This window comes from Chionomys nivalis, chromosome 9, assembly GCF_950005125.1.
Source record: "Chionomys nivalis chromosome 9, mChiNiv1.1, whole genome shotgun sequence".
Classification (NCBI taxonomy): Eukaryota; Metazoa; Chordata; class Mammalia; order Rodentia; family Cricetidae; genus Chionomys; species Chionomys nivalis.
The window spans coordinates 6,268,790-6,295,228 of record NC_080094.1 but is presented as its reverse complement, the minus strand read 5'-3'; the positions used below and the strand labels follow the sequence as shown (position 1 = coordinate 6,295,228).

The window sequence follows — 26,439 nt, the reverse complement described above, 5'->3', positions numbered from 1 at the left end:
TGTACGGCTGGGTACCAGTACTGTTACCCACCATGCGTATGCTCTGTGCCAAGTGGGTACCAGAGGAGCAAGCCCTTTACCCAGGCTCATCTTAGAAGGAAACCCACACTGAGCATCCTAGAAGTTTTCTTCTTTCTGTGGGAGGCCTGAGAGCAACGGTTATGGCCAAGCCCTAGATCCACGCGGTAAGACGGTGCTCTGAGGGCTGGGGTGGCCACTGTGTGCACCGGAGAGGCCATCTGCTAAGGGTGTTGGGGGACTCAGGAGTGCTGACCCCATGAGGGTTCTTTTCGTTATCACTGTCGGCCCCACTGCCTTGTCCTCTGCAGTCTGCTGGGTTTATCCCTCAAGCTGCAAGCTCACCTGCGCCCTCAGAGAGCTGACCAGAGAGCTGACCCTCCCTGGACGGTGCTGCTTTACATTCCCAAAGTGACTGAGCACCTCAGTCAGGCAATGCTAGCACACACCCTTAATCCTGGCACTCAGGAGGCAGAGGTAGGTCGATCTCAGTGAGTTTGAGGCCAGCTTAGGCTATACAGTGAGTTCCAGGACAGCCAGGACTACACAGAGAAACCCTGTTTCGGGACGGGGGAGCTATTGAGTACCTCAGAAAGATTTTGTTCATATGAGCATCAAACACTAACTGCACAGAAGCTGGGGATGGGGATGGGAGCACAACTCAGTGGTAGAGCACTTGCCTAGCACAGGGGAGGCCCTGAACACAAAACAGCATTCAGTTCATGTTTCAAGTCCACTAATACCAGCCTTTGGGAGGTGGAGGCAGAAGGATCAGGAATTCAAGATCAATCTCTTAGCTGCATAGCAAGTTCAAGACCAGGCTGGGTTATATGCACTAAACCTGGTCTATATGATTAAACTCTTTCTCAAAAAATAAATGAGAAACATTTATTCTGTATTAGAGATCACGGAGACATTTAATAGCATGCCATTTGTAGTGCCAGTTACTCACCACACCGAGACAGGAGGATGCTTGAATCTACAATTATAGTCTCAAGCAGACTCTGCCTCAAACAAACAAAAATTTCAGAGAAGTTTCTCCTGTTGATTGAGTTAGTTTGAGCCAGGGTCTCACTATGTAACCCTGGTTGGCCAGGAATTCTCTCTGTTGACCAGGTTTGCCTCGAACTCACAGAGATTCACCTACTTCTGCCTCCCACTGCTGGGATTAAAGGTGCGGGCCATCATGCTCAGTTTATTTATTCATTTTGAAACCACTGCATCTTTGTTTATTTTGTGACTATGTCGGGGGTGGGGTTGTATGGAGGTGAGAGGATTCCACTCAAGGGTCAGGTGTCTACTTCCACCATGTGGGTCCCAGGGCTCAAACTCAGTCTTGGTGACAGTGCTAACTCATATCCTCTGAAAAAATTTAATCAAAGTAATTTCCATGAATCCTTTTCTTTATCTGAGACAACCAGGCCAGGGATGGTGGCAAGCACCTGTGACTCCAGCACTTGGGAAACTGAGGCAGTAAATAGGTCTATTGCAAGTTCAATGTCAGCCTAGGCTGCAGAGTAGGATCCACCGTCTCTACCTTCAGGGTGCTGTAATGTCACACCTCAGGCAGGCCCTGGAAAATTCCACTATTCAGAGTCAAAGGGGAGGCAGATGGCATCTGAGATCATGAAACACGGGTGAGCCGAGGCACCTCTGAAAGATTCCTGGATCCACGATGCTGAGTGCCAAGTTCTCCAGGCTATACAGAGTTTCTGGTGTGGTGATGCTATCTGCCTGGGGTGGCCACCAACTTTCATGGCTCTTGTGACTCTGCAGTTCTTCCCTGTAGCTTTCTAGACCCTTCTCTTTCACTGCCCCGTAGGACTGAGTGTTTCCCTGGGGGCTTAGCGTTGCAGCAGGCTCAGGTGTCTAGGAGTCTGAAGTGTGTAGCTTGGGCTAGAACCCATGGTGTGTGGCCTTGGGCAAGCCATGTGGCTTCTCAGAGACTCATTAACCCTCTACAGGTGAGGAGAGAACAGAGACTTGACTCATGGGCGCATCAAAGGAGCGTTTACAGCTAACCAGTTCTTAGGACTGTTCTTCTCGCTGGGGCATTTTCTGTTGCAGGTAACAGATTCTCTGCCAGGGTTTGATGTTTTAGAGGAAAGGTGGGCCTTCATCCATAAAACCAATAGTTCCTGGTGGCCTTCCACCTGCTTGATACCAAGTGACATACTTTGGTGTCCAGGACTCACATCACAGAGTTCTATGTAAAAATAAAGCCTAGAACTGAAGGTGGAGCTTAGCTGGTGGCATGCTTGCCTAGTACACACGGAGCCCTGGATTCAACCCCGTACCGCACGAGCTAGGCCTGGTGGGGATGCCTGTAGTGTTCTACCCTAGAGATAGAGGAGGGAAGAGTGAGAATTTAAGTGCAGCCTTGACTACATACATCAGCTTGAGACCTATGTGCCTAGACCCCTGCTCTTAAAGGCTGAGCCATCTCTCCCACCCTGAATGGCTTCTTTTAAAAAAAATTAAGCCGGGCGGTGGTGGCGCACGCCTTTAATCCCAGCACTCGGGAGGCAGAGGCAGGCGGATCTCTGTGAGTTCGAGGCCAGCCTGGTCTACTAGAGCTAGTTCCAGGACAGGAATCAAAAGCTACGGAGAAACCCTGTCTCGAAAAATCAAAAAAAAAAAAAAAATTAAGTAGAGGAAGGGGACTGGAGAGTTGCCTGGCTGAGTAAGAGCACTTTCTTCTCTTGCAGAGGACCCATGTTCAATTCCCAACACCCACGTGGTGACTCACAACTGTCTATTACTCCAATAAGACATCCGATGCCGTCTTCCGGTCTCCCTGGGTGCCAGACATGCATGTAGCGCACAAACATATGAAGGTAAACCACTCATAAAATAATAAAAATCTTTCTTTAAAAATTGGAAAATTTGCCGGGCAGTGGTGGTGCACGCCTTTAATCCCAGCACTTGGGAGGCAGAGGCGGGTGGATCTCTGTGAGTGTAAGGCCAACCTGGTCTACAAGAACTAGTTCCAGGACAGGCTCCAAAGCTACAGAGAAAACCTGTCTCAAAAAAAAGGAAAATTTTAAGTTAGGGGGTTTTAGAGTTGGCTTAGCGGTTACAAGCATGGCTGTTCTAACAGAGGACCCAGGTTTGGCTCCCGTCATCCACAAGGCAGCTCACAATCGGTCACTCCGGTTCCAGAGGATCTGATGCCGTCTTCTGATCTCTTCGGTTCCCAGGCACATACATGATACATATGTATGCATGCAAGCAACAACTCATACACATAAAATAAAACTAAAACTTAAGGAATGTGTTAATAGCTTGACATGGGGCCACACACCTTTCATCCCAACACTCAGGAGGACACCGAGGCAGGCAAATCTGTATAAGTTTTGAGGTCAGCCAGGTCTTCATAGTGAGCTCCAGGACAGCCAAGTCTACCTAGTGAGACTCTGTCTCAAAAACCGAACAAAACTAGGATCATTACCGGTGTGTATGTCGACATCAGAGGCAAGTTTTGTGGAGTCGTTTTGCTTTTTCCTCTGTGGGTCCTGAGATTTTTGCTTGATTCTCAGGACACACAGCAAGCATTTTACCCATCAATTCATCCTTCTTTGTTTATTTTGAGACCGGGTATCACTGTGTAGCCCTGGTTGACCTGGAACTGGTTATGTAGACCAGGCTGGCCTTGAACTCATAGAGATCCCCCTACCTCTGTCTCCTGAGTGCTGGGTTTGAAGGCGCATGCCACCATGCCTGGCCCCAAGAGCTATCTTGTCGGCCCTTGTGTGTCTTCCTTTGAAAACCGTCTACATAGATGGCCTGTTTTCGAGATCTTATACCCACTGTGGTTCTGCTTATCTAGTTGACTTATAGTGTGGACTGTGATTGTTTCTTCTGTTATCCATGTTGTTCCTTTACATTTGCTGTGTTGACATTTGCTGTCTTGGCCACGCTGTCTGTTCTCATCTATTGTCTGAGGTTTTGGGTTCTTATTCAGACACTCACTGTCTGGATGCATACCATGGGACTATTCCCTGGGTTTTCATGAAGTGGCCTTTATAACTTCAAATCCTTCATTTAAGACTTTAATCTACTTTGAGTTGATTTTCGTTGACTTTATTTTCTGTATGTGGAAATCCAGCTGTTCAAATACTGGTAGGTGTTAGAGTTACAAAAATGTATCATTTTGTTCATTTAGCTTTTGTGTTTCATGTTGGGGTCTCGTGTAACCCAGGCTAGCCTCTGATTACTGTGTGGACAAGGTTGTCCTTGAACTCTTGACTCCCCTGTCTCTACCTCCTGAGTTCTGGAATTACAGGCATGTGCCACCACTCCCAGTAAAATGTATTGATTTTAAAAGGTGGGCTTTGGGGATGGAAAGATGGCTCAGATGCTAAGAGCAGTGGCTGCTCTTAACAAGAGACCCAGATTTGATTCCCAGCACCCACATGGTGGTTTCAGCTACAGGGGATCCAGTGTCTTCTTCTAAACTCTGTGGGTACCAGGCATGTTGCAGACCCTAATGTATAAAACATATAAATAAAAGAAAAATATAATGGCATACGAGATACACAAGCTCGAGTGCCTACATCTCCATATGGAGTTTAGCCGACACTTGCATGGTTGATAACTTCTTGAAACAATACCTAACGTGAAATCTAGAACATTCCATTGCCCATGAAAGGTCCCCTCCTGCTCTTTCCAAACCACTGGCTCCACATGGTATTGGGAGTGTGGGGCAGCTGGTCACAGTCCATCAACAGTCAGGAAGTGGAGAGAGGTGAATCCTGGCGCCCAGCGCTCCTCTGGCTTTCCACAGTCAGGAGGTACAGAGAGGCGAATCTTGGTCCAGCTCAGCTCTCCTCCATCCTCTTCATCTTCAGCCCCAAACACACACCCAGAGGTGTGTGTCTCCTAGGTGATTCCAAATCCTCTCAAACTAATCACGAAGATCAACTATCTATTCTAGTTTCTTTTCTGACCAAATGCAAGGCTGGGAAATGAAAGTTTTATTTTATCCTGCACTTCTAGGTTACAGTCTATGACCGTTGAGGGAAGTCAGAAGAAAACCAGCAGCAGGAACCTGGAGGCGGGAACTGAAGCAGAGATCACAGGAAGCAATGCTTTGCTCTCAAGTTCACATTCAGCCTCCTTTCTAACTTGGCCCAGGCCCACCCGCCTAAGGGTGGCACCGCCCACAGTGGGCTAGGCCCTCCTCCATCAATTATCAAGCAAGCAAATGCCCTATAGACATGCCCACAGGCCAATCTGATGGAGGCAACTCTTCAGTGAGCCTTCCTCTCCCCGGGCATGTCAAGTTGACAGCCAAGATTAGCCATCAGAACTTTACAACCACTGTCTGGACTTCTGCCACCAGTGACAAAGCCCTCTACTCGAGAGCTTCCACATCTGTCAGCCTTCTGTCTGTGAGTCCACATCTGGCAGCATTTTGTCTGTGAGTCTCATAAATACCCATTCTGTTTAATTGTGTAGACACCACTGTAGACAGATACCACATTTAAAAAAAAATCCTGTGTATGTTTACATGCTTGTGCATGTGCATGAATGTTCATGTATGAGCAGGGACATGCATGTGCCGTGGCACACATGTAGAGCTCAGGAAACAACCTTCTGTGCAGATATTCATCGTCAACCTTGTTGAAAATAGAGTCTCTTCGCTGTTGAGATGGCTCAGTAGGTGCTTGCTGTCAAGCCTGATAACTGGAATTGGATCTCTGGGACCCACAGGGTGAAGAGCAAGAACTGAACCCTGAAAGTTGTTCTTGGACCTCTGTATATGCCATGCTGTGCCACCTTCCACCTCTCTCTCTCTCTCTCTCTCTCTCTCTCTCACACACACACACACACACACACACATGCACACACACACACAGAAATAACTAAATAAGTGTTCAAAAAAATTAAAAGAGGTAGGCTGGGGAGATAGCTCAGTGGTCAAGATCCCTGACTACTGTCCCATAGGACCAGGGTTCAATTCCCAACCCACACAGAGCATTTCACAACCACCTGTAACTCCAGCTTGACATCCTCCTTTAGCCTCCGAGGGTACCAGCACACACATAGTGCACAGACATACATGTGAGTAAAGAATCCACGCACATAAAATAATAATAATAATAAAGTAATAAATTAAATTTTGTAAAGGGTAAGAGTCTTGTGCGGCTTGTAGCTGCGGATGCCAGGCTAGCTTCATGGGATTCCCTTGCCTCTGTTCCCCATCCTGACAACAAAGTGCCACCACATCCAGCTTTACACAGGTTCTGGACATCTGAACTCCGATCCTCATGCTTGTGTGCCAAGAACTTAATCCACTAAGCCATTTCCTCGGTCCACATTTTAAAAACAAAATGGCACTAGAGATAGAACCCAGGGCTCTGAACAAGCCGTACAGGCTCTGTGCTCTGAGCTGTGCACTCTCCCCTCTTTTCATCTTGTATTTAAGGCAAGGTTTCACAGAGCTGCCTGCTGTCCTTGGGTTCACACCACTGCTGCTGTCTCAGTCACCTCTGCTGCTGCCATGAAGCACCATGACCGAGGAGAGTCACAGAACGAAGGATGGTTTAGGTTTATGCCTCTAGAGCTATAAACACACGTGCTGATGGGCTGAGTGACAGGTGACAGGCATGAGTCCAGAACCAACGCCCAGGGCTCAGGTCTCAAAGCACAACCTGAGAGGAGAGAAAGCCACTTAAACTATTGATTCCCTCGCATCCGCTTCCTGAGTAGCTGGGCTCAGAGACCGGCCACAGCACTGGGCACAGCCCTGTGCCCAGATTGTCTGTTCTTCCAGCTGTCAGAGATACTTGGTTTTGCTCCAGTCCAGGACTGTTTCCTCTCTGCTAGGTGCCAACTTCACCTTCCCTCTGACTGCAGAAGGCAGCTCCAGACATTGCAAAATGTTCCGCGGGTGGGTATCAAATTACCTCCTTTGGCTTTAATCCCCAAGCCCTGCCTGGTGTGCTGGCTGGGCCTCACACCACATCTCGCTCTCTGCTTCATGCTTGTGTTTGTGAGCTCTCTGCTTGCTGTTTTGGCCGCCGTGTCTTCCTGTTGCAGTCATTCTTAGACCTCTGGAAGCCTAGCCCAGGTAAAATCCTCCTTCAAAAGCTGTCTTGGTCACCATGTCTTAACATCATAGAAGAGTAACTAATACAGAAGTCACTATCGGAGATGTTGAAAAGACTGGCCGTTGTTCTGTTTTTGTTTTAGAGAAATACAAAGACTTTAGGACTTTGGATTGGGAAAATGGCTGGACACTGTTAGAAGAGACTAAGGGATCATTCTAGTAGGGTCCTAAAGGCAGTCGTAGTGCGGAGAGCCATGTGGACTAGGGAGGCCCAGCTCAAGAGGTGTCAGAGGGGAATGGGTTAGCAAATGGGCTAGAGGTCATTTATGGAATAATTTGGCAAAGAATCTGGCTGCCTTCTTCTGCCCATGACCTGAGAACCTGCCTGTGGCTAAGTTAAAAAATGGTACAAACTTAGTGTCGCATCCTGGGTCTGTGCTGGACCCAGGCTGTACTGTTAAGATGAGCGACTTTCATGATCTGACTGGAACAAACGGAAGAGGTCTCCCAGGCCAAGCCCCACACAACTCTTCTGATTTGTGAAATTACAGCCTAAAGCATTCTGCTCCTAGAAAGCAACTACAGATGAAAACTGCGGCCGTTGCGGTTCAAGGGGACAAGGGTTGAAAGCTGACCGCAGAACCTGGCAGTGCCAACGACTTGGTACTGGCTTTAGTATGAAGGACACAAGCATAAAGGGGTCATAGATTCCTCCTCCGGGGTTTCAGAGAACTGAGGCCAGGCAGCATGTGGCAGGAGAGTCCCCACGTGAAGGTCCTAAGATGTCAGGACGCCCTAAGAGGTCATTGTATGAAGTGAAGATGAAGCCTGGGTTGTATTGGAGACTCAAGGGGTGTCCGAGCTATGGGAGATCTTCTGAAGAGAGCTTCACACAGAGAGTGGAGAGAGCCTGGAAAGAGAGATCTGTTGCAGCAGCAGGACTGGAACGGCAGAGCCATCTAACCCTTGCTACCGACATGGAATTATAAGATTCAGGATTTTTTCCCTACTGGATTTTAGTCCGGTATTTCCTAGCTATGCTCTCTTTCCTCTCTTTTGGAATGGTAATATATATTATGTGGCTTGTATGTTGGAAGTGTGTCACTTGCCTTTTTATTTTCAGGGAGTTACAGTTAAGAGATGGCCTTGAGTCCTCTGAAGACATTCTGGACTTTTCAAAGTATTGGGACCATGGAAGACTATGGGAACTTTTGAAGCTGGACTAATGCATTCTGCATCATGATATGGCCACGAGCCTATGAGTGCCGGGGAGTAGAATATGGGGGGTTGGTGGTTTGAATGAGAATGGACCCTATAGGTTCATGTCTTTTTTGTTTGTTTGTTTGTTTTTGTTTTTCGAGACAGGGTTTCTCTGTAGCTTTGGAGCCTGTCCTGGAGCTAGCTCTTGTAGACCAGGCTGGTCTCGAACTCACAGAGATCTACCTGCCTCTGCCTCCCAAGTGCTGGGATTAAAGGCATGCACCAAAACATCTGCTGCCCAGCTGGAGGTGCTGTTTGGGGAGGATTAGGTGGTGCAGCCTCGCTGGAAGAGATGTGTTTCCAGAGACAGGCTGGGGAGTTTATTACTCACTGTACTTCCGACTCTCTCTGTCTCTCTGTCTTTCTATTTCTGCCTCTCTCTGTCTCTCTCTCATTTTCTGCCTCTCTCTGTCTTCTCTCTCTCTCTCTCTCTCTGACTCTCCCTCTGTCTCTCTCTGTCTTTCTCTCTCTTCCTCTCTCTCCCTTCTTCTCCGTCTACCCCTCTGCCTCTCTCTGTCTCTCTGCCTCTCCCTCTGCTTCTCTCTTTCTGCCTCTCTCTCTCTCTCTGACTCTCCCTCTGTCTCTGTCTCTCTTCCTCTCTCTCCCTCCGACTCTCTCTCCCCCTCTGCCTCTCTCTCTCCCTCTGCCCCTTTCTGCCTCTCTCTCTCTCCCTCTGCCTCTTTCTGCCTCTCTCTCTCCCTCTGCCTCTCTCTCTGCCCCCCCCCCTTTATGCTTGTGTTGGAAGAACTGTGCTCTCAGCTTCCTGTTTCAGCCACCATGTTTGCCTGCTGCCATCTCTCCCTGCCATGATGGACAGTAACTCTCTGAAACCATAAGCTCAAATAAATCTTGCCTTCTCTAGGTTGTCTTGATCATAGTATTTGATCGCTGCCCCAGAAAGTCACTGAGACACTGTGTTACACCTGCTGTCCTTCCTAGAGCAGAATCCCTAACCCCAGTCTCCCGTTCTTAGGGGGACTAGAGGATTGTGATGGCAGGCTCTTTCTTTACAGCTCGTGCTAACCTTGAACTCCAGATTTCCCTGACTCTGCCTCCAGAGTGCCCGGATTAGGGGCCTGTCTCAATGGGGTAGGATCTCTGTACCTATCCTTGTTCTTCTTTTTTTTTTTTAAAAAAAATATTTATTTATTATGGATACAATATTCTGTTTGCATATATGCCTGCAGGCTAGAAGAGGACACCAGACCTCATCATTACAGATGGTTGTGAGCCACCATGTGGTTGCTGGGAATCGAACTTGGGTCCTTTAGAAGAGCATGCAATGCTCTTAACCGCTGAGCCATCTCTCCAGCCCTGTACCTATCCTTCTTATCTCAGTTCCGACCTCTGCCAGGGTCAGGTGTGAAGCAGCAAGAGCGGCTTCCTTCTGTTTGCCTGTTTTGAGGCCTTCAGGATTTCCAGGGTCAAAATTAAAGTGGTTTTCTGATCCAGCCCTCTGGGAATGAGAGAGAGAGAGAGAGAGAGAGAGAGAGAGAGAGAGAGAGAGATTAAGAGAGAGAGAGATTAAGAGAGAGAGAGATTAAGAGAGAGAGAGATTAAGAGAGAGATTGAGTGGGGAGCCATGGGGGAGAGGTGGGGCATGGGTGCCATTCAAGCTCAGGCTGCTGGTCTCTACGTCAGGCTCTGACTCAGGGTGGGAGGTCTTCATATTTCCACATGGTACCCCTGGTCTTTGAGAACCCTGCTTTAGATGACATCCAGTAATTCTGTGGTTAACAGCATGGTACCTGGAAACACACAAGCCGGCATGTGATCCTAATGGCCTTCTTTCAGAGTGGCAGGCGTCTGCCAGAAGATGAAGCTGTGTTATCACCTCACGGGGTCAAATCGGGTAGGCAGAGTTAGGAAGCTTCTTTGACTTTGTCTGTCTTAACTTCCTTATGAAGAGGAAATGTTGGCTTACGACATCTCTCATTCTTGGTTTTGAGTGCTAAAGATTTGTTCAGTAGATGCGAAAACTATGTGTGCATACACACATACAAATACGTGTTTTTTTTAGCTTGGCAGGGGAGTTAGGGGCTAAAGAGATGGCCTTCAAGAGCACTTGCTGCTCTTGCAAAGGACCCAGGTTCAAATCCTAGCACCCATGAAGTGATCAGAACCATAACCTGAACTCCAAATCCAGGGGATCCAAAGCCCTCTTCTGGCCTCCATGAACACTACATGTACTACATGTATGTAGTGCACATGCATACATGCAAGCAAACTCTCATACAATTAAGATTTTAAATCCTTTAGAGGTGTGTGCACACATGCATGTGCCTGTGTGTGTCATACCTGTAATCCCAGCAGCACTCAAGAGACCGAGTCAGGAGGATTGCCACAGTTTTAGGCCATCCAGGTCTATGTAGTCAAGAAGGGGGCTGGAGATGATGCTTGTTTTGTGTTTTATGCTACAGAGCAGATTTCAAGCCTGACATCATTTCTTTCAGTTTCTGGTTTTAATTAGGTGTTGATATTTACTGGACGGAGTTTCCCTCTGGATCCTTAGGTTGTCATGGTGACAATTTTTGGCCTTTCGTTGTTGTTTTGGGCCGACCGCCGGCTGAAATGAGTTCTGACATGAAAGATTCTGAGCTTGGCATGGGGGTAACGGGAGTTGGTCAGGAAGATGCTTATGTGCCTCGAGGAGGAGGAGGCTAAAAAAACCTAAAGACATTGCAGTGTGGCTTCAGGGACTTCAGAAAAATGGCCAGAGGAGAAAAAGCTGTCCTTTAGTTGCTGCTGCTTGCCTGGCTAGTGCCACTGCCTCAGGAGGGTGGGACCTTAGAGGAACAGGGATCTGGAACCTTGGTCATATGCTGATTATTGGGTTATTGCTTGTTTGTTTGTCTTTACAGTTCTAGGAAGGGAACCCCAGAGAGCTTTCCCCATGCCAATAAAGTGCTCCATCTCCAACCCTCAGTCCCAACTTTTGTTGTTGTTATTTATTTATTTATTATTTATTTATTTAGAGGCAAGATCTTGCCCTATAGTCCTGACAGCCTGGACTTCCTTTAGACCAGAGTGGCTTCCAGCTTCCACGCGTCCTGCCCCAGGGTACTACTTTCTTCTCTCTCTCTCTCTCTCTCTCTCTCTCTCTCTCTCTCTCTCTCTTTCTCTCTCTCTCCCCACAAGCGCCCCTGTAGCCTCGGCAGCTCTCAGAACGATACCTACAGTCAAAGATGACTTCGAATAGTTCTTCACTGTGCTCCTCTCCCAAGTGTGGATCAGAGGCATGTGCCACCATGACAGACCCAAGCGCCAAATTTTCATGATCTTCTCTGATAAGACCAGACACCCCTGTTTCTGTAGGAAACAATTCTGGACTGCTTTGTCTTTCTCCCCCGGGGCCTTGTTAAGGAACATAGCCCAAACTGGAACTCAGGATCCTTCCTGTCTCAGCCTTCTGAGTGTTGGCCCTACATTTAGTTTCTTGTAGCTTTTGAATTTGTTTTCTTTTTTAATTATAAAAGTCACATGCAATCAGAAGGACAGGAACAGCAGACCACAACAAAGCCCAGAAACATGGAACAACAACAAGAAGAAGTAAACAAAACTTCTTTTCTGGACTGAAGTCTGAACCGAAACCACAATATTCAAGAGTGATTACAGTGTTTCTTTTGAAAGATCAATGAGACAGTAATTGCAAACCCCTCCCCAAGGAAAACAAACAAACCCAGCAGAAAAGAAGGCTGTAAGGAAATGCGTCAGCTTTATCAACATGCCTCCCCTCCCCCAGCCACATCCTATCGCTTCAGGGGAAAGTCGGGCCTGAGTCCTCTGACAGGATTTACTGGGCAGCCTGTGCTGCTATTAGAATGCTTTATATTAATAATTAAAGTCTTGGTGCCGGACTCGGTTGTAGAGGTGGCCCTGAGAACACAGCAGGTCCTGGAACCCGGACTCTAAACAATAGCAAGCGCAAGCAGGGCAGATGGGCGAGAACACTCAGGAGGCTGAGGCAGGAAGCTCCACGGTGAGTCGGTGGTTTTTTTTTAAAGAACTGCCTCCACCATCACACTCCACAAAATCCTAGTTATGTTCCCAAGTACAGCAAGTTTCCTGACTTTTTGTGTTCTATTCTCCCCCAAGAAGTGACTAGAAGAGACTGCTAAAAACAAAAACAAACAAACAAGCCCCTTGTGGTGGCATTGTGTCTGAGCTCCAAGCACTGTTTGCTTTACACAAGGTAAAAATTTACATTTCTTTCTGAGCAGCTCTGTCGTAAAGCCTTTAAACCCGTAGCTCCGCAGGCTCCTGAGACCCTGAAGGTATCAAGCAGAAACCGGATGGAAGTTGCTGGTTTCTCCTAGTCCCCTTTTCTCTTATAAGCCGTTACGTTAGACCGTTAGACAAATTCAGGAGGATTTGCCCTTCAAAAGTCATGGACATTGCCAGGACAGGGTGCTATGTATGAAAACCATCAGAACCCTCCCCGACCCACAAGCCCCAAGAGTGAGAAAAGGTCTCTGTGGGTGTTTGAGCTCCCTACTGGGCAATTCGTGGCCACCACAGTAGGAGGTGGTCGGTGTGTATTTCTGTTCTTTTGCAGCAGGATCTTACACCGTGGGGCCCTGGAGGGCCTGGAACTCACTGCTGTAGGCTAGGTTGACCTTACTTTCCATCCTCCTGCCTCAGCTACCCCAGTGTTAGGGGTTCACCTGTGAGCTGCCACATCAGTTCCAGTTTTGTGTTTAGCCTTGCTTAACTGTTTTCTCATTCTACGGTACACTTTGTTTTCTCTTTTTCAACCCCTAAACCTGAGAACTTGGACTGTTTCCTTAGTGACCAGAGCAGCCTCTGAAGACCCTCAGCCTCACCCCCTTCCATGTCACCCTGATAATTCATTACTCCCTCCCCAATTTAATTCAGGCTACATCTGGGAAAGTGCGAGGTGCCTGAAGTCAGATCAAAACTAGAAAAGAGGGTGAAAATTCATGGAAATGTCAGTGATTTGGGCCTTGGAAGTTAAATTTTCTTAAAGATTTCTTTTTACGCCCACAAGCAAGACGTTAAAAACCTCAGGAGACCCTTTGCAAAGGTGGAGTTTCTGAGGGGGTGGGAGGGAGGCCAGGTAGGAGGGAGGAGACCAGTCCAGGAGCGCCTTCCAATAGCGACAGCTGGCCTCCTGGAACTCTCTCGACCCACCCCTTTTTGCCTTTAAGAAATAAACGCTCCGAGCGAGTTTACAGCTCACGCCTCGGCCCTCGGGGAGCTCTTTTCGGCCGCCCTTCTATCTTAAACCCCAGCTCACCGACGGTTCGCGAGCTAACGCCATGAGTTTCCAGTTGCTAAGGGTGAGGAACTGGCAGGGTACCCGAGACTCCAGACACCAGCTAGGCAGAGGATGACCGCTGGCGGTGACCGCGGGCTGGACGGGGCGTCTGCCGGCGCAGGGTCGATGGCGCCGTCGTGCCGCCGCCCTCGCCAGTCCTTGGCCTCAGCGGGCCTCCCCTTCGCCTGGCGGCGACTAAGATAAGTAACTTAAGGCCGCGGGGCTCAGCTGGCCTAGAGGTGTGTGGAAGCCTAGGACCCTAGAAGGCCTCTAGGTATATGGGTCTCCCGCCTGCGCTCGGAGCGGTTAGGTCGCTCAGGGGACCGACCCGGGTGCGCCTTGGGAAGGTGACAAGCCAGGCTGCCTTCTAAGTGTTCGAGGGTCCCCGGGGGCAGGGTAGGGCAGTCCCAGGCTTGTCTCCTTAGGGATTCTGTAGTATTTAGGAGAGAGGCCTTAGATACCAGGCAACTTTGCCGCTTGAAGGAAGTTAAAACCAAATACACTTTAGCTGCTCCGGAAGAGAGCCAGATGGGTTTGGTCAACGCTGAGCCAAGGAGTACGAGTCTCAGACTTGGGACAGAATGGGGTCGCTGGAAGCCTGGTAGATGCAAGGATCCTTAATTCCGCGTCATTTTGTCTGTTTGTTAAGAGTTGCCAGGTAGGAAGACCCAAGGCTGAGAAACTGCTTTGGGCCTCTGCGGCCTTGAGCTAGCGGAGCAGTTCAGGGACCTGAGTGGAGCTGAGGCCCCGGCATCTGGGTGTGCGTCCTCTTAGCGTGGGGTTTATTTCGCTTATAATTTAAAAATCGATAGGTATTATTTTGGAACACCCGAGGATTGGTGTCAGCAGCACCCCTAGGCTTAGTTCTGGAAGTTCTTTGTATTTTTTAAAGGTATGTGTTCATTTATGTATGTATTTAGTGTGTGTGCACTGTGTGTATACCGGTGGACAGCTTGAGGGAGTCGTTTATCTCCTCCCACTATGCATCCTGAGGATCCAATTTGTGTTTTTAAACTTGGCAGCAAGCGCCTTTACCCACGAACCATCTCACCGTCCTGTTTGGGAGCTCTTTTAAGCCCTAGGTCCAAGCTAGGACAAGGGAATGGGGCATGGGTGAGCACCCTTCTCCCGAGATTCCAGGGCCCTGCCCAACCCGGGCAAGCGGGTGGTTGACCCAGTCCTTCACTGTCCGGAGGGGCGGAAAAGTGCCCCGGCACGTGGCGCCGCGTTTGCGAAAGTGTTTGGGATCCACCTGCTCTCGGGAGCCCCCTTCCTTAAGGCGGAAAGAGGAGTCTTGTCGCGAGGCAGTCCAGTTTATAGATAACTCCAAGCTGCCTTCTCTGACCTTGGGTCGGGGTGGTGGCGGGGACAAAACGTGAAGCCCCCAAGCCGCGTTGCCAGAGTCATCCACGCCTGCTTCTTTGGAGGTGGTTTACATTCGGGGCGCCGGTGGCCTTGCATACACCTGGTCGCCTCTGATCTGGTTTCCTGGGCCACCTACTGGCTAGGGAGTGGGTCCTGGGTTGCCAGAGTGTGAGTGACTGCAGGCTCCCTAGGGGGCGGCAGAGCGAGCCCCTGACAGCCTTCCATTCCCTCATCTTTGCTTCAACTGAACCAGGACCTCATAGCAAGTTTTTAGGCAGGGTGTGGGTGGTGCAGTGTGGGCACCTTCCCTGGTCCTGACTGCCAAGGGGCGCAGCAGCACGTGTCCGCGTCTTTCCGTGGACGAGGGTTAGAGATTTGTTTAGAGTTCGGGTGCCAAGGGATGAGAAGTTGAGCTCAAGGAAGGCGGAAGCTTCCCGCACCTGGACTGTGATGTGTGTCCAGGTTCCGGCCCTCAGGCCCGGTGTGGGTGGGGTAGGGTCCCCCAGAGTCGAGGAGGTCATGCGTGCAAGCCGCCCTCTCTATTAAGCTCTGCGTTGTCTCTCTAGAGAGAATGAATAGCCTTGTCAAGCGGTTCCCAAGTCCCCAGATTTCTGAGAGGTGAGCGTAGACACTCGCGCCCTCTGTCTCCTCGACAGCGCCAGCAGCTCAGGAGCAGAAACGACTTGGTCCTTCTGGGCTGCGTGGGCTAGCGCAGATGCGGGAAGAACAGCGAGGGCCTGGGATAGGGCGAACCACACCCCAGGCTAGGAGATGACCTGACCCCATCAGACACGGCTTCTAGGGCGTCTCGGTCGCCTTCCGGAGAGAGTCTGGGACCTGATCTTTTTTGGGGGGCACCAGCATGCAGACACACTGAACCCGGTTCTTCCTTGAGCAGGTGCTCTCATCTCCTGCTAATGCCAAGGCCTTTTTGTTTCGGAAGCTTAGTGTCAGGACTGAGAGCCTCTTTTAAACGCACTCGGAAAACCCCCTTAGTTCCCGCGGTTCCTACTTCCTGGGTTTGTTAGCGCAACTGGTCGGGAAAACCTCCTTGCATGTGGGTGGCTACTCTTACTCTCTAAGGTGATGGGGAACGGTTGGCTTGAAAGACATCTATTTTAATTTTAGTTACTTTATTTTAGGCCGATCTGGGTTTAAAGAAATGTTTATACATCCTAGAGATGGAGCAGGAAGATGGTAAACGACTTTATTCTGTGGATGGGGGAGGCACGTCCACTACAGGTTCTGGCCACCGGGCTGATGGTATCAAGGACTGCATAATTGGCTTCGGAATCAAACCGAAATAGTCCCTGCCTCCAATTCCCTCTGAACGTTTGAAGTCAATCTCCATGTACTGTTAGGATAGACCAACAAAATTAACTCTGGAGAATTATCGACCTTGTGTTTGGAATGAAAAAAAATCAGTTATAATAATTGGGCCAATTTATTTCGTTTCTTGAATTTAAAAACATTAACATTCATTGTTGTTTTGGGGCTTGAGTGGTAAATCCCAGGCTTGGCAGCATTCTGTGGAAGGAAGCTTTGCTTTCTGCCTTTCTGTGGGATGAGGAGTGTCCATCTCTCCAAGGGTGACTTCTCTGTAGCCCCCCTCCCACTTCCCGGCTCACCCCACCTTGCCCATTGCGCTGGAGGTTTATTATGCCTGAAACCTATTTTCCCGGGCGAGTTGAGGCTTCTGAATGGCCCGCCCGTGCCAGCTGCGGAACCGGCACACTGTAGGGTTGGGTATCGTAGCAGGGAAGGGCCTGGGTGGAGGAACTCGGGTCTCCTCTAGCTGCAGCCAGCAGCCAGAGATACACCTTCGGGCGACAGCGGTGACGTGCCGCTGTCCGATTTATTCTGAAGTGGTGAGTTGCCTCTTCAGAACTGGGGTGGGGGAGCCGATAGAGCTTGGGGGGGGCAGACTCTAAACAAGCCCTCCTCCCTTACTCCAGCGGGCAGTACAATAAAGTGCCCAGGGAGAGGGGAAGGGGGAGACACTAGGGCTTACTGGGGCTTCAGTTGCTTCCCAGCCCAATTCTCGAGTCTCTGGAGCGGAATGTCAGGAAACCCCGGGAGATGAGACACCTCGGAATGAGGAGTCTCTCTCAAGTGAGAGACTTTTAGAGGATGGAGAAAGGTTCTTGAGGTGGGGAAATCCCGGTTGTCACTTCTGCCAATCTCAGGTGTGCCTAGGGCTGGCATAGGAAGCCGTGCTGGGTCTGCGGTTGTCAGAGACCGCCCACTGATGCCCCTGCAAGGCCCTGGCGACGCCCGGTCCTGCAAGACGCCAGGCAGGGTGCGGGGCGGAGCTAGGCAGGGACTGGCTAGGAGCTGCCCCGCCCGGCGCCTGGGCCTCCGCGCCGGCCCCCGGGGAGGAGTTATGATAATTTCCTTCTCATTAAGGCGTTCGGGTCCCCCCGGCTATCGCCGGGACACACTGAGGGTGAGGCTTCTCCGGTCCACGGCGGCGGCCTCTACACACCCACGGCGGCCACATCTAGGCGCACAACCACCGATGCGCATCCAGTGACCAGGACAGCGAGGCCCGCGTGTGGCGGGGGTGGCGGCAGACGCCTGGCCACCGTGACCCCGATTGTGGATTTACCGCTCGGGGGGTGGGGGGAGCCTGGATTTAACTGGCGACTGTTTTGGGGGACGCCGGACGCCATGTTGTGGAAAATAACAGATAATGTCAAGTATGAAGAGGATTGCGAGGTGAGCAGTGGCTAGGGAACGCAGCCCCGCCGGTCTGAGCAGGGTCCCCGGGCCGCAGGCCGAGACTGGGGACGTTCGCGCGGAGCCCTCGCCTCTGGGCGGGACGAGGGCCAGTCCTGGACACCCCTTGGCCACCTCCTGAGTCCCTTGTTGAATCGGGTCTTGTCCCTCGGGAACGAGGCCTGGCAAGCGCGTGGCAGACCCACCTGCAGAGCTCAACAGTGGGTTCCAACGGAGCGCACGGCCCCCCCTTTCCGTTTTCCCCGAAGAGCGCCCTGTCTCCGACTCAGACGTGGCTTTTTCCCACGAAGTCTGTCCAAAGTGTCCACGGAGGCCTCCCTGCCAGGGACAGCTTTGCGGAGTCTTCTCCAAGGCGGGCTTGTCACCTGCCCCGCTACCTCCTCAGGAAAGAAAAAAAAAAAATCTAAAACAGCTGCAGCTTGGTTTTCAAGAGAAGTGGGGGCTGGGGACTAAGGGGTGGGGGTGAGGCCAGGATGGGGCCTTGAGCGCTCGCGAGTACTCCAGCCTGTCGGACAGGTTGAGCTAGAGTTTCGGAGAGTAGGAGGGAGGGAGGCGACGAGCGGGAAGAGGAAGAAGACTCAGGCGGCGCGAGGAGAGCGCGGGGGAGCGAGGAGAGAAGAGCCAAGACGGCCAGGCTGCAGGAGCGCACGATGTCCGCACTACCTCGAGGGGCTGCCCCTGCTTGCAGGCACGGGCACTTCCGCTAGGGGGCGACAGTGCCCGCTCCTGTGCGCCCCCCCCCCCCCTTGTGACCCCCGGGACTGATGAAGACACATCTTTTAGGAATTAAGCCTGACCGCCTTGGGGCGAGGGGACGTGCGCAGGCAAAGGTTGCCCAGTTTGGCAGAGTCTTTTCATTCCTTCTCTTCACCGGGATGTGCGAGAACCTTGACCGTAGCCGGGCTGGAAGACCTCGCTTCCTAAGGCGCAGAAGGCACGGGCCTGGCTAGCAGCTCCGGTCCCGCGTGTTGGCGCTTGAGTCCCCGCGGCCGAACTATCTGGCCTTACCTGGGAACGACACTCCTGTGGCGACCTCGCCTTGAAGGGAGTGAGAGGGCGGGGTGGTCCGTAGGGCGGGGGAAATGAGCTCTTCGGCTTCGCGCATTATCCGCGCAGGCTCCTTTTGGCGCGCTGCAGCAACATGGGCGGGATGGTGAAAGAGGGGTCTTTGCGCCGAGGTCGCCGCACGCCGACCTTCTGGGGTGGGGATTGCCGCCACAGCCGCGGCCTCACCCCGACGGTGGCCTGGAGCTCGCCCTTGGCATCTCCGAGCGCCGCCCGCAGCGTAGCTCCGGTGCGTTCTCCAGTGTGCCCGGAGGACTCGTTCCCACAGGTCTTAGACTGTGGTTTACAACGAAGTCCCTGGGGCGCTTTGTCCCCGGCTACCCTAGAGCTCGGGGGCGGGTCGAGACGGGTGGGGCGAGCCTGGTGGGGTGCCCAGGTGCCCCTCCCTTGGCTTGCCTGTTCGCTGTAGCAGGGGTTTCGTCTTAACCGGGTTTCTGCTGTTTCTCTCCCAGGATCGTCACGATGCGAGCAGCAATGGGAACCCGCGCATCCCCCACCTCTCTTCTGCCGGACAACACCTCTACAGCCCCGCGCCACCTCTCTCGCACACCGGGGTTGCAGAGTATCAGCCGCCCCCGTACTTCCCGCCGCCGTACCAGCAGCTGGCATACTCGCAATCCGCTGACCCCTACTCGCACCTGGGGGAGGCTTATGCTGCTGCCATCAACCCCCTGCACCAGCCTGCGCCCACCGGCAGCCAGCAGCAGGCCTGGCCGGGTCGACAGAGCCAGGAGGGCGCTAGCCTGGCCCCGCACCATGGCCGCCCTGCCGGCTTGCTACCCCACATTTCAGGGCTAGAAGGGGGTGCGGTGAGTGCCCGGCGGGAAGCCTACCGCCGGTCCGACCTGCTGCTACCACACGCACACGCTCTGGAAGCCGCCGGTCTGGCAGAGAACCTCGGACTGCATGACATGGCTCACCCCATTGAGGAGGTGCAGGTGAGCCGCAGGGGCTAGGGAGAGGCCATCTTACCGCCTCATTTACCTTCCAGCCGCTCCACTTTCCCCAAAACTTAAAAGAAACTGTCATTTCTCCTCCTCAGAATGTGGACGACCCGCACCTGCTTCTACACGATCAGACTGTCATTCGCAAAGGTAAACATCGACCACTGTTGGTGCGGCCCCAACCTGGGAGGTTGTCCCTTTTCTAGCAAAGTGGAAGTGTTAAGTGGTTAACGTGGGTCATCTAGTGAGGGGGGACCTGGCGATGTCTCCTACCTTTGTAGAAGGAGAAAGAGACATTATTTTCTGACCTGAACGAAAAAACTCTGAGGACCTGTAAATTTTAAAAGATTCTTGGTGGTGGTGGTGGTATTTAGTTCATTCTGTGCCTCCCTAGTGCTGGCATTGTAGGTGGGAGACTTTAACTTGAAAACGAGATCAAACGTTTTCTGATTCTACGGCAGTTTTTTAACTGTTGAACAAGTTGATTTAATTTTACTTTTAAAAGTAAAGTTTATCACGGTGGGAAGGGGTGTAGATCTGTACGAAGGTCAAAATTCAATCCAAGCCAGTTGGTGGTGGCACACGCCTTTAATACTATCAGGCAGAGGCCGGCAGATCTCAGGAGTTAGGGGCCAGTCTAGTCTACAGAGTGAGTTCCAGAACAGTCAGTGCTACACTGAGAGTCCCTCTCTGGGGCGGGAGATGGAAAGCCAACCTGCAGAAGTCCGTTTTCTCTTGCCGCTCGTTGGGCTCCAGAGGTTGAAGTGCCCATTTCAAGCTTGGGAGCAAGCACTTTTAATGCTGGGCATTCGCTGCTGTAGGAGGGATTTTATTTCCTCTGCCGTGCAGAGCTATTGAAGAGGCCCTTGACTCTAACACTATTGAATCGGTTACTCCTAATGTACTGCCTTAATAAGGACAGCCTTTAGGGGTTTTATAGGAGAGAGGGGGTTGGGGAAGGCGGGCTACAGTGAGTGGGTGGCTCTTGATTAAGTTAAAGTTATCAGTCTGTTTGAGGGGAAATGGAAGCATCCTAAATTACAGGTATCTGTGGTCTTGAAAGTAAACTGGAAGAGGTTGGGCAGGGTTGGGAGAAAAACCTGGAAAACAAACTAACATCTCTGGCTAAACTTAACCAGAGCCGGTTAATCTGTGTTTCTGAATCCCCTGGTGTCAGCAGCACGGGCGAAGGGCTTGGCAGCTGATCTGAGTCCTGAAGTTTCAGCTCCCTGACGGAGGGGGAGGATGCCATTTTTTTTCCGTATTGAAGCAGTCTTCTGAAAGCAAATGTTTTAATTAAACAGATTACTGTGGTGGCCAGGAACTGGGAGAAAAAAAAAAAAACAACTCCTCCACACATGGAATCTTGACTAATTAAGGTTCCGGAGGTGTTAACTCATGATTTCAGACTGCAGCCTTTGAAGAACGAATGTGGCTCTTAGAAGCCTTCTCGCGCTATGTAGTTCTGTGTGCAGACTTTACCGAAGGCTGAATTCAGCTTTGATTTGCCCTTTTGATGAGATCTCTGCCCCCTCCTGTTCTAGTGTCAGGAAGCACCTGTTCTGTCCCCCACAGGACCCATCTCAATGGCCAAGAACCCTTTGGGCCTCCCCTGCCAGAAGGACCTGGTGGGAGCCGTTATGAACCCCAGTGAGGTTTTCTGCTCCGTTCCTGGAAGACTGTCCCTGCTCAGCTCCACGTCCAAATACAAAGTGACAGTGGCCGAGGTACAGAGGCGACTGTCACCACCTGAATGCCTAAATGCCTCGCTCCTGGGAGGTGTGCTCCGAAGGTGACACATGTTCAGGGCCCCCTGGGGGATGGGTAGTTGAAGGTGACTGTGTGAGGGCCTGCAGGTATTTTTATCATTTCTGTAACTTTTATATTTTACCGCTGAATTCTAATCTGCGGAAAGAGAGCATTTTAGTGCTTGGTTTCTTTTCCAAGTGCCAAAAGCAAAAGGTGTAAAACATCAGTAACAGGTTAGCATTTGAGATCAGGCTGCACCAGCTGCATTGGGGGGGGCTCAACTTCGAGTGTTTTGTCCCCCCAGGGAGTTTCTTGGGGACTGCTAGCTGAAGGTTTTCTGCACCCCCACTAGTAGCAGTATTCTGTGATTTTTTTTTTTTTTTTGGCAGGGGGGAGGCTGGTTTGTTTTTTATTCTTTGAGAGTAGCCAACATTCTTTTTCCCACAGAGCAAAATCCAAAAACGGAGGCCGGTCCTTGCGGGAGAAGTTGGACAAAATTGGCTTGAACCTTCCAGCTGGGAGACGGAAAGCCGCCCACGTCACCCTGCTCACGTCTCTCGTGGAAGGTCAGTGCAGCTGAGTTTTCATTTTTACTGACTTCAAGACTGCCAGAGGAAACAGTTACTTTAACAAGTGAGAGCCACACGCAGAAATGAAAGCAGTTTAGACTGTGTGTCCCTTGCTGTGAATCCTGACTCTTTCCCTGATAACGTGACATTCACACCTCTGTTGTTTGGGGTCTTCACACAGAAAGCCGATCGATGTTACTAAAATTTTACTTTTTGGAACCTATGAAATCCTACGGAGCTGCAGACCATTCCTTGTGAGGGGAACTAGCTTTTGAGAGTTGAGAGGTGCTGTCTGTCTATGGTAGGCCCATCAAAAGTCACAATTGCTATCTTCTGCTGCGCTTTTCCTAGCTGTGGATGTAAGGATCCTGCTCAGTGGATGCAGTGGGCACTGGCTCAATTCCCCATTTTCCATCAAAAGGTTTTTTAAGGCATGAAACCCCTGGTCTACAAATGAGCCCTGTTCCTCAGGTCATAGCTGCGCCACTGCAGGTTTTGAATGTAGACCCTTCCCCCGAGCCTGGAAGGTAGCCAAGAATGCCATGCAGCCTTTAAAAGAAAAGTAAATACTTAAAACAAAACAAAACCAAAAAGGGGGGGGGGCACATTATTATAGGAAGCCAGGAAGAGGGGTTTAGATGCTAGTGCCTCAGCCTAAGTCCCCAGGCCCCTGTGCTGTCCGCCCAGACTGTGCTGGCTGGTTAAGGTTGAGGAGGATGGCCACAGAAGCGGGCTCTCCAGAGCAGAGCTGTCTTTGAATGCCACATGGTACATCTGCAGTGCTGAAAGGGACTTGTCAGAACCCCCGCCCCCCGCCCCCAAGCCTCTTCTCTGGTACCTCTGGAGGTCAGGGCCAGCAAAAGCCTCACTGAAAGCAGCTGTCTTGCATGGAGAATGGGGAGGGGGTGGTTCTAATGAGGCTCTGTCAGACTTCCTTACTAACTACACTGAGAAATTTAAACAAGAGATTGGGCGTTCCAGCCGTGGCACCTGGATTCTGACTCACCTTAGGCCTGCCTCTCCACAGTCTGGGTTTTTGGAGTTATCGGGGTTTGAACCCTGAAGCCAGGTCACCTTTACTGGGAGAACAAACGATGATTTCCCCCCCTACTTACTCTGCTTCCCACTGTCCCACCCCTCAACTTGGAGCTGGGACAAGTCTAGGAAACACCCACCCTCCACTGTCTTCCTAGTATCGCTGATTAAACCCAGGGTGGCCTTGAACCTTAGGCTCCTGACACCAGGTCACAAGCTACACTGGCTTTTTTTTTTTTTTTTGAGACTGGGTCTCTGGTCTCCCAGTCTGACTGTGTTACCTAGAGTGAACTTGAACTCCTGAGCCTCCCACCTTCACTTCTTTTTTTTTTTTTTTTTATTTTGGTTTCTCGAGACAGGGTTTCTCTGTGGTTTTGGAGCCTGTCCTGGAACTAGCTCTTGTAGACCAGGCTGGTCTCGAACTCACAGAGATCTGCCTGCCTCTGCCTCCCAAGTGCTGGGATTAAAGGCGTGCGCCACCACCACTGGGCCCACCTTCACTTCTTATAATTTTTTTTTTCTTTTTAAGGAGTGGTGGTGTACACCTTCAATCCTAGCACCAGGGCTGCTGGCTCTTGAGTTCAAGGCCATCTTGGTCCACAGGTTACAGGAGCCAGGGAGCCAGGGCCACAGAGCGAAACCCAGTCTTGAAAGAAAGATTCTAGATTACCAAAGTATGAAGCAGTGGTGGACATTAGAAGATCCTGCCTCAAACCAAGAGAACCAACTCCTAAACATCCATGTAGCAGCGCTCAGACTCATAGGTGCATACGTGGACAGTTAAAGAATAACAAAGGCGGTGGTGGTGGTGCACACCTTTAATCCCAGCACTTGGGAGGCAGAGGCAGGTGAATTTCTGAGTTCTAAGACAGCCAAGGGCAGTTACACAGAGAAACCCTGTCTCAATCTGCCACCCCACCTCACCCCAAATAACACAGAGAAAAGTGAGAACCCAACGACAGCTCAAAGTGTCCTGTATCTGGTTTCAGTTTACAAGGCAAAGTAACTGCACTAACCACAGCCACCCTCAACCCTGATCATCACAGGTGAAGCCGTCCACTTGGCACGGGACTTTGCTTATGTGTGCGAGGCTGAATTTCCCAGTAAAGCAGTGGCCGACTACTTAACCAGACCACATCTCGGGGGACGAAATGAGATGGCCACGAGGAAGAGCATGCTGCTGGCAGCACAGTGAGTATTTGACTTGTGCAGAATTCTCAACCAGAATTCTGCCGCCAAAGGAAATGGCTAGAGCTTTGTCCAGCCAGAGCGGCTGCAGCCTCTAGTAGAGCCTCGAAGAGGGAGCCATGGTGAATTGCTCCATCCCAGGTGGTGTTGTGACTGCTGCTGACTCGGCTCACAGCAGTCACAACACCCTGCTCATTGCGTTTGCATATATTCGAGAATTTGTGTGGCTCAGTAGTGTTTGCCGACTGCGTAAAGCTAAACCATCCTTGGCATCACGAAAAAACAGATCCAGTGGTGTATAAAACGGAGCTGGTGTATGCCTGTAATGCCAGCGTTTGGAACGTGGGAGCAAGAAGAGCAAAAAGTTAAAAGTCATCCTTAGCTACAAAGTGAGTTCCAAGGCTAGTCTGGGCTACTTGAGACTGGCTCTCTTGACCTTGGCCAGGTGACTGGACTAATCCATTTATCTCTGAGATAGCACTGGGGAAACCCAGGCCCTGGCATGTGGGGGTGTGCACTGGGGGACTCTGGGGATTTAGGCCCTGACATGTGCTAGGTGCTAAGCGTGGAGATGTGGTGGTCCGACACTAGTATGGGGCCAGAATGTCTCACGTGAGAGTGCTTGCCTAGTGTGCATGCAAGCCCCACATGATCCCCAGCACTGCATAGACCAAGAATAACAGAGAAGACTTCCTCGCAGGAAAGCTATAAATTCAAGGCTGTTCTTGGCTCCTTTGTGGGTTCAAGGCCAGCCTGCAACCTTTTGAGATGTCTCAAAAACACTAATCAATAGAAAGTAAGTAAACACATTCTCCTTGTTTATTCTAATAGGATCAGGGAGATTTAGTCTGTTACGAGCCAGGTAAAGTTCACCAACTGACTGTCTCCACAGGCAAGTGTGCAAAGAATTCACAGACCTTCTGATTCAAGATCGAACACCCAACGGGAACAACAGGCCCACTCCAGTCTTGGAGACGAACATACAAAACTGCCTGTCTCATTTCAGTCTGATAACTCACGGCTTTGGCAGCCAGGCCATCTGTGCCGCGGTGTCTGCGGTGCAGAATTACATCAAGGAGGCTTTGCTCGCCATTGACAAGTCCTATATGAACCCGGGAGACCAGAGTCCTGCTGACTCCAACAAGACCATGGAGAAAATGGAAAAGCACCGGAAATAAAGTGGGGTGCATGGAGGCCAGAGTGTGAAGGGAGAGGACCTGAGAAGCACCAGCCTGGGCGGGGCCAACAGTTACCATCCACCTCACCCTGGACCTGCCTGCCTTCTTGGAGTCGGTGGCTTTTCTATTTAACCCTGGACATACTATCCCGAAGCGATTTGGTTTGATTCTTTTACTCATTAAACGTTTATTTTTTTGGAAATCCATTTCCTCTCTGAAAGGTGCTATGAGTTTTAGAATCCCTTTGTGAAATCCGCCTGGGCTAAGGAGAAACCCCACACTGAGCTGCTGACATGGCAGTTGGGTGGGAGATACAGGGATCAATCATAACTTATTTTTTTTTTCAGTGTTAAGATAATGTCTGGCTTTTATGTCCACTAAAATATTTATCTAAAAAATTAGTATTTATCTAGCTCTCCCCGCCCCGTCAGTGATCACACCTTCTGGTAGGAGGCGAAGGTCGGACGTTCTTAGCAGCTATTCACAGGTGTGTGACAGGCTTCCAGCCCCGCGTTCAGAAGAGGGGTGTCCTGGTTCTAAGGAATTTGGAAAGCAAAGCCTGCTGATTGTTTCACGTTTCCTTCCTCTTTAAAAAAAAATGTTGAAAGTTTAAAATTCTTTAGCTAGCAGAGTTTTTTAAGTGATCTTTTCCTTTAAGGTATAGAAGCTTTATTTGCTTATTTATTTCATTTCTTGATTTTTTTTTTCCACGTAAACTTGAAGAGGGTAGGCACACAGCAGCGCCTGTCATCCCCAAATCCCTGAGGAGGCTCTGTGTGGAGAAACTGTTGAGTGTACAGATTTTATTTATACATAATTTAATGGGATCTGTAAATACTTCTTAGGACTTTTTGTGAAACGGGATTTGATTTTAATATTAACTTTTAACGGTGATGGGTAACATAGCACCTAGATTTTATGCAGATGCACACAGGGTGTTAAGATTGACGCTGATGCGGGGCTGCTCAGGCACTATCTAATTGGAGCTGTTTAGAAA

The 26,439-nt window shown here is 50.5% G+C and overlaps 1 protein-coding gene across 1 annotated transcript; it reads left to right on the top strand.

The window, feature by feature from the left end:
* The first annotated feature begins 17,645 nt into the window (after positions 1 to 17,645).
* Positions 17,646 to 25,442, top strand: Tfap2c (transcription factor AP-2 gamma). The gene is made up of 7 exons (XM_057781544.1): positions 17,646 to 17,693; positions 19,232 to 19,717; positions 19,822 to 19,873; positions 21,299 to 21,515; positions 21,920 to 22,038; positions 24,123 to 24,267; positions 25,157 to 25,442. The coding sequence occupies exons 1-7, from the start codon at positions 17,646 to 17,648 to the stop codon at positions 25,440 to 25,442; spliced, it is 1,353 nt and encodes a 450-aa protein (XP_057637527.1).
* The last annotated feature ends 997 nt before the right edge of the window (positions 25,443 to 26,439 follow it).

Bases quoted from the DNA above. Each gene is read 5' to 3' on its own strand.
- Tfap2c (XM_057781544.1), top strand. From the start codon at position 17,646: ATGTTGTGGAAAATAACAGATAATGTCAAGTATGAAGAGGATTGCGAG. The intron at 19,718-19,821 runs GTGAGCCGCAGG...TCTCCTCCTCAG, and splicing joins ACCCCATTGAGGAGGTGCAG to AATGTGGACGACCCGCACCT. The intron at 19,874-21,298 runs GTAAACATCGAC...TGTCCCCCACAG, and splicing joins TCAGACTGTCATTCGCAAAG to GACCCATCTCAATGGCCAAG.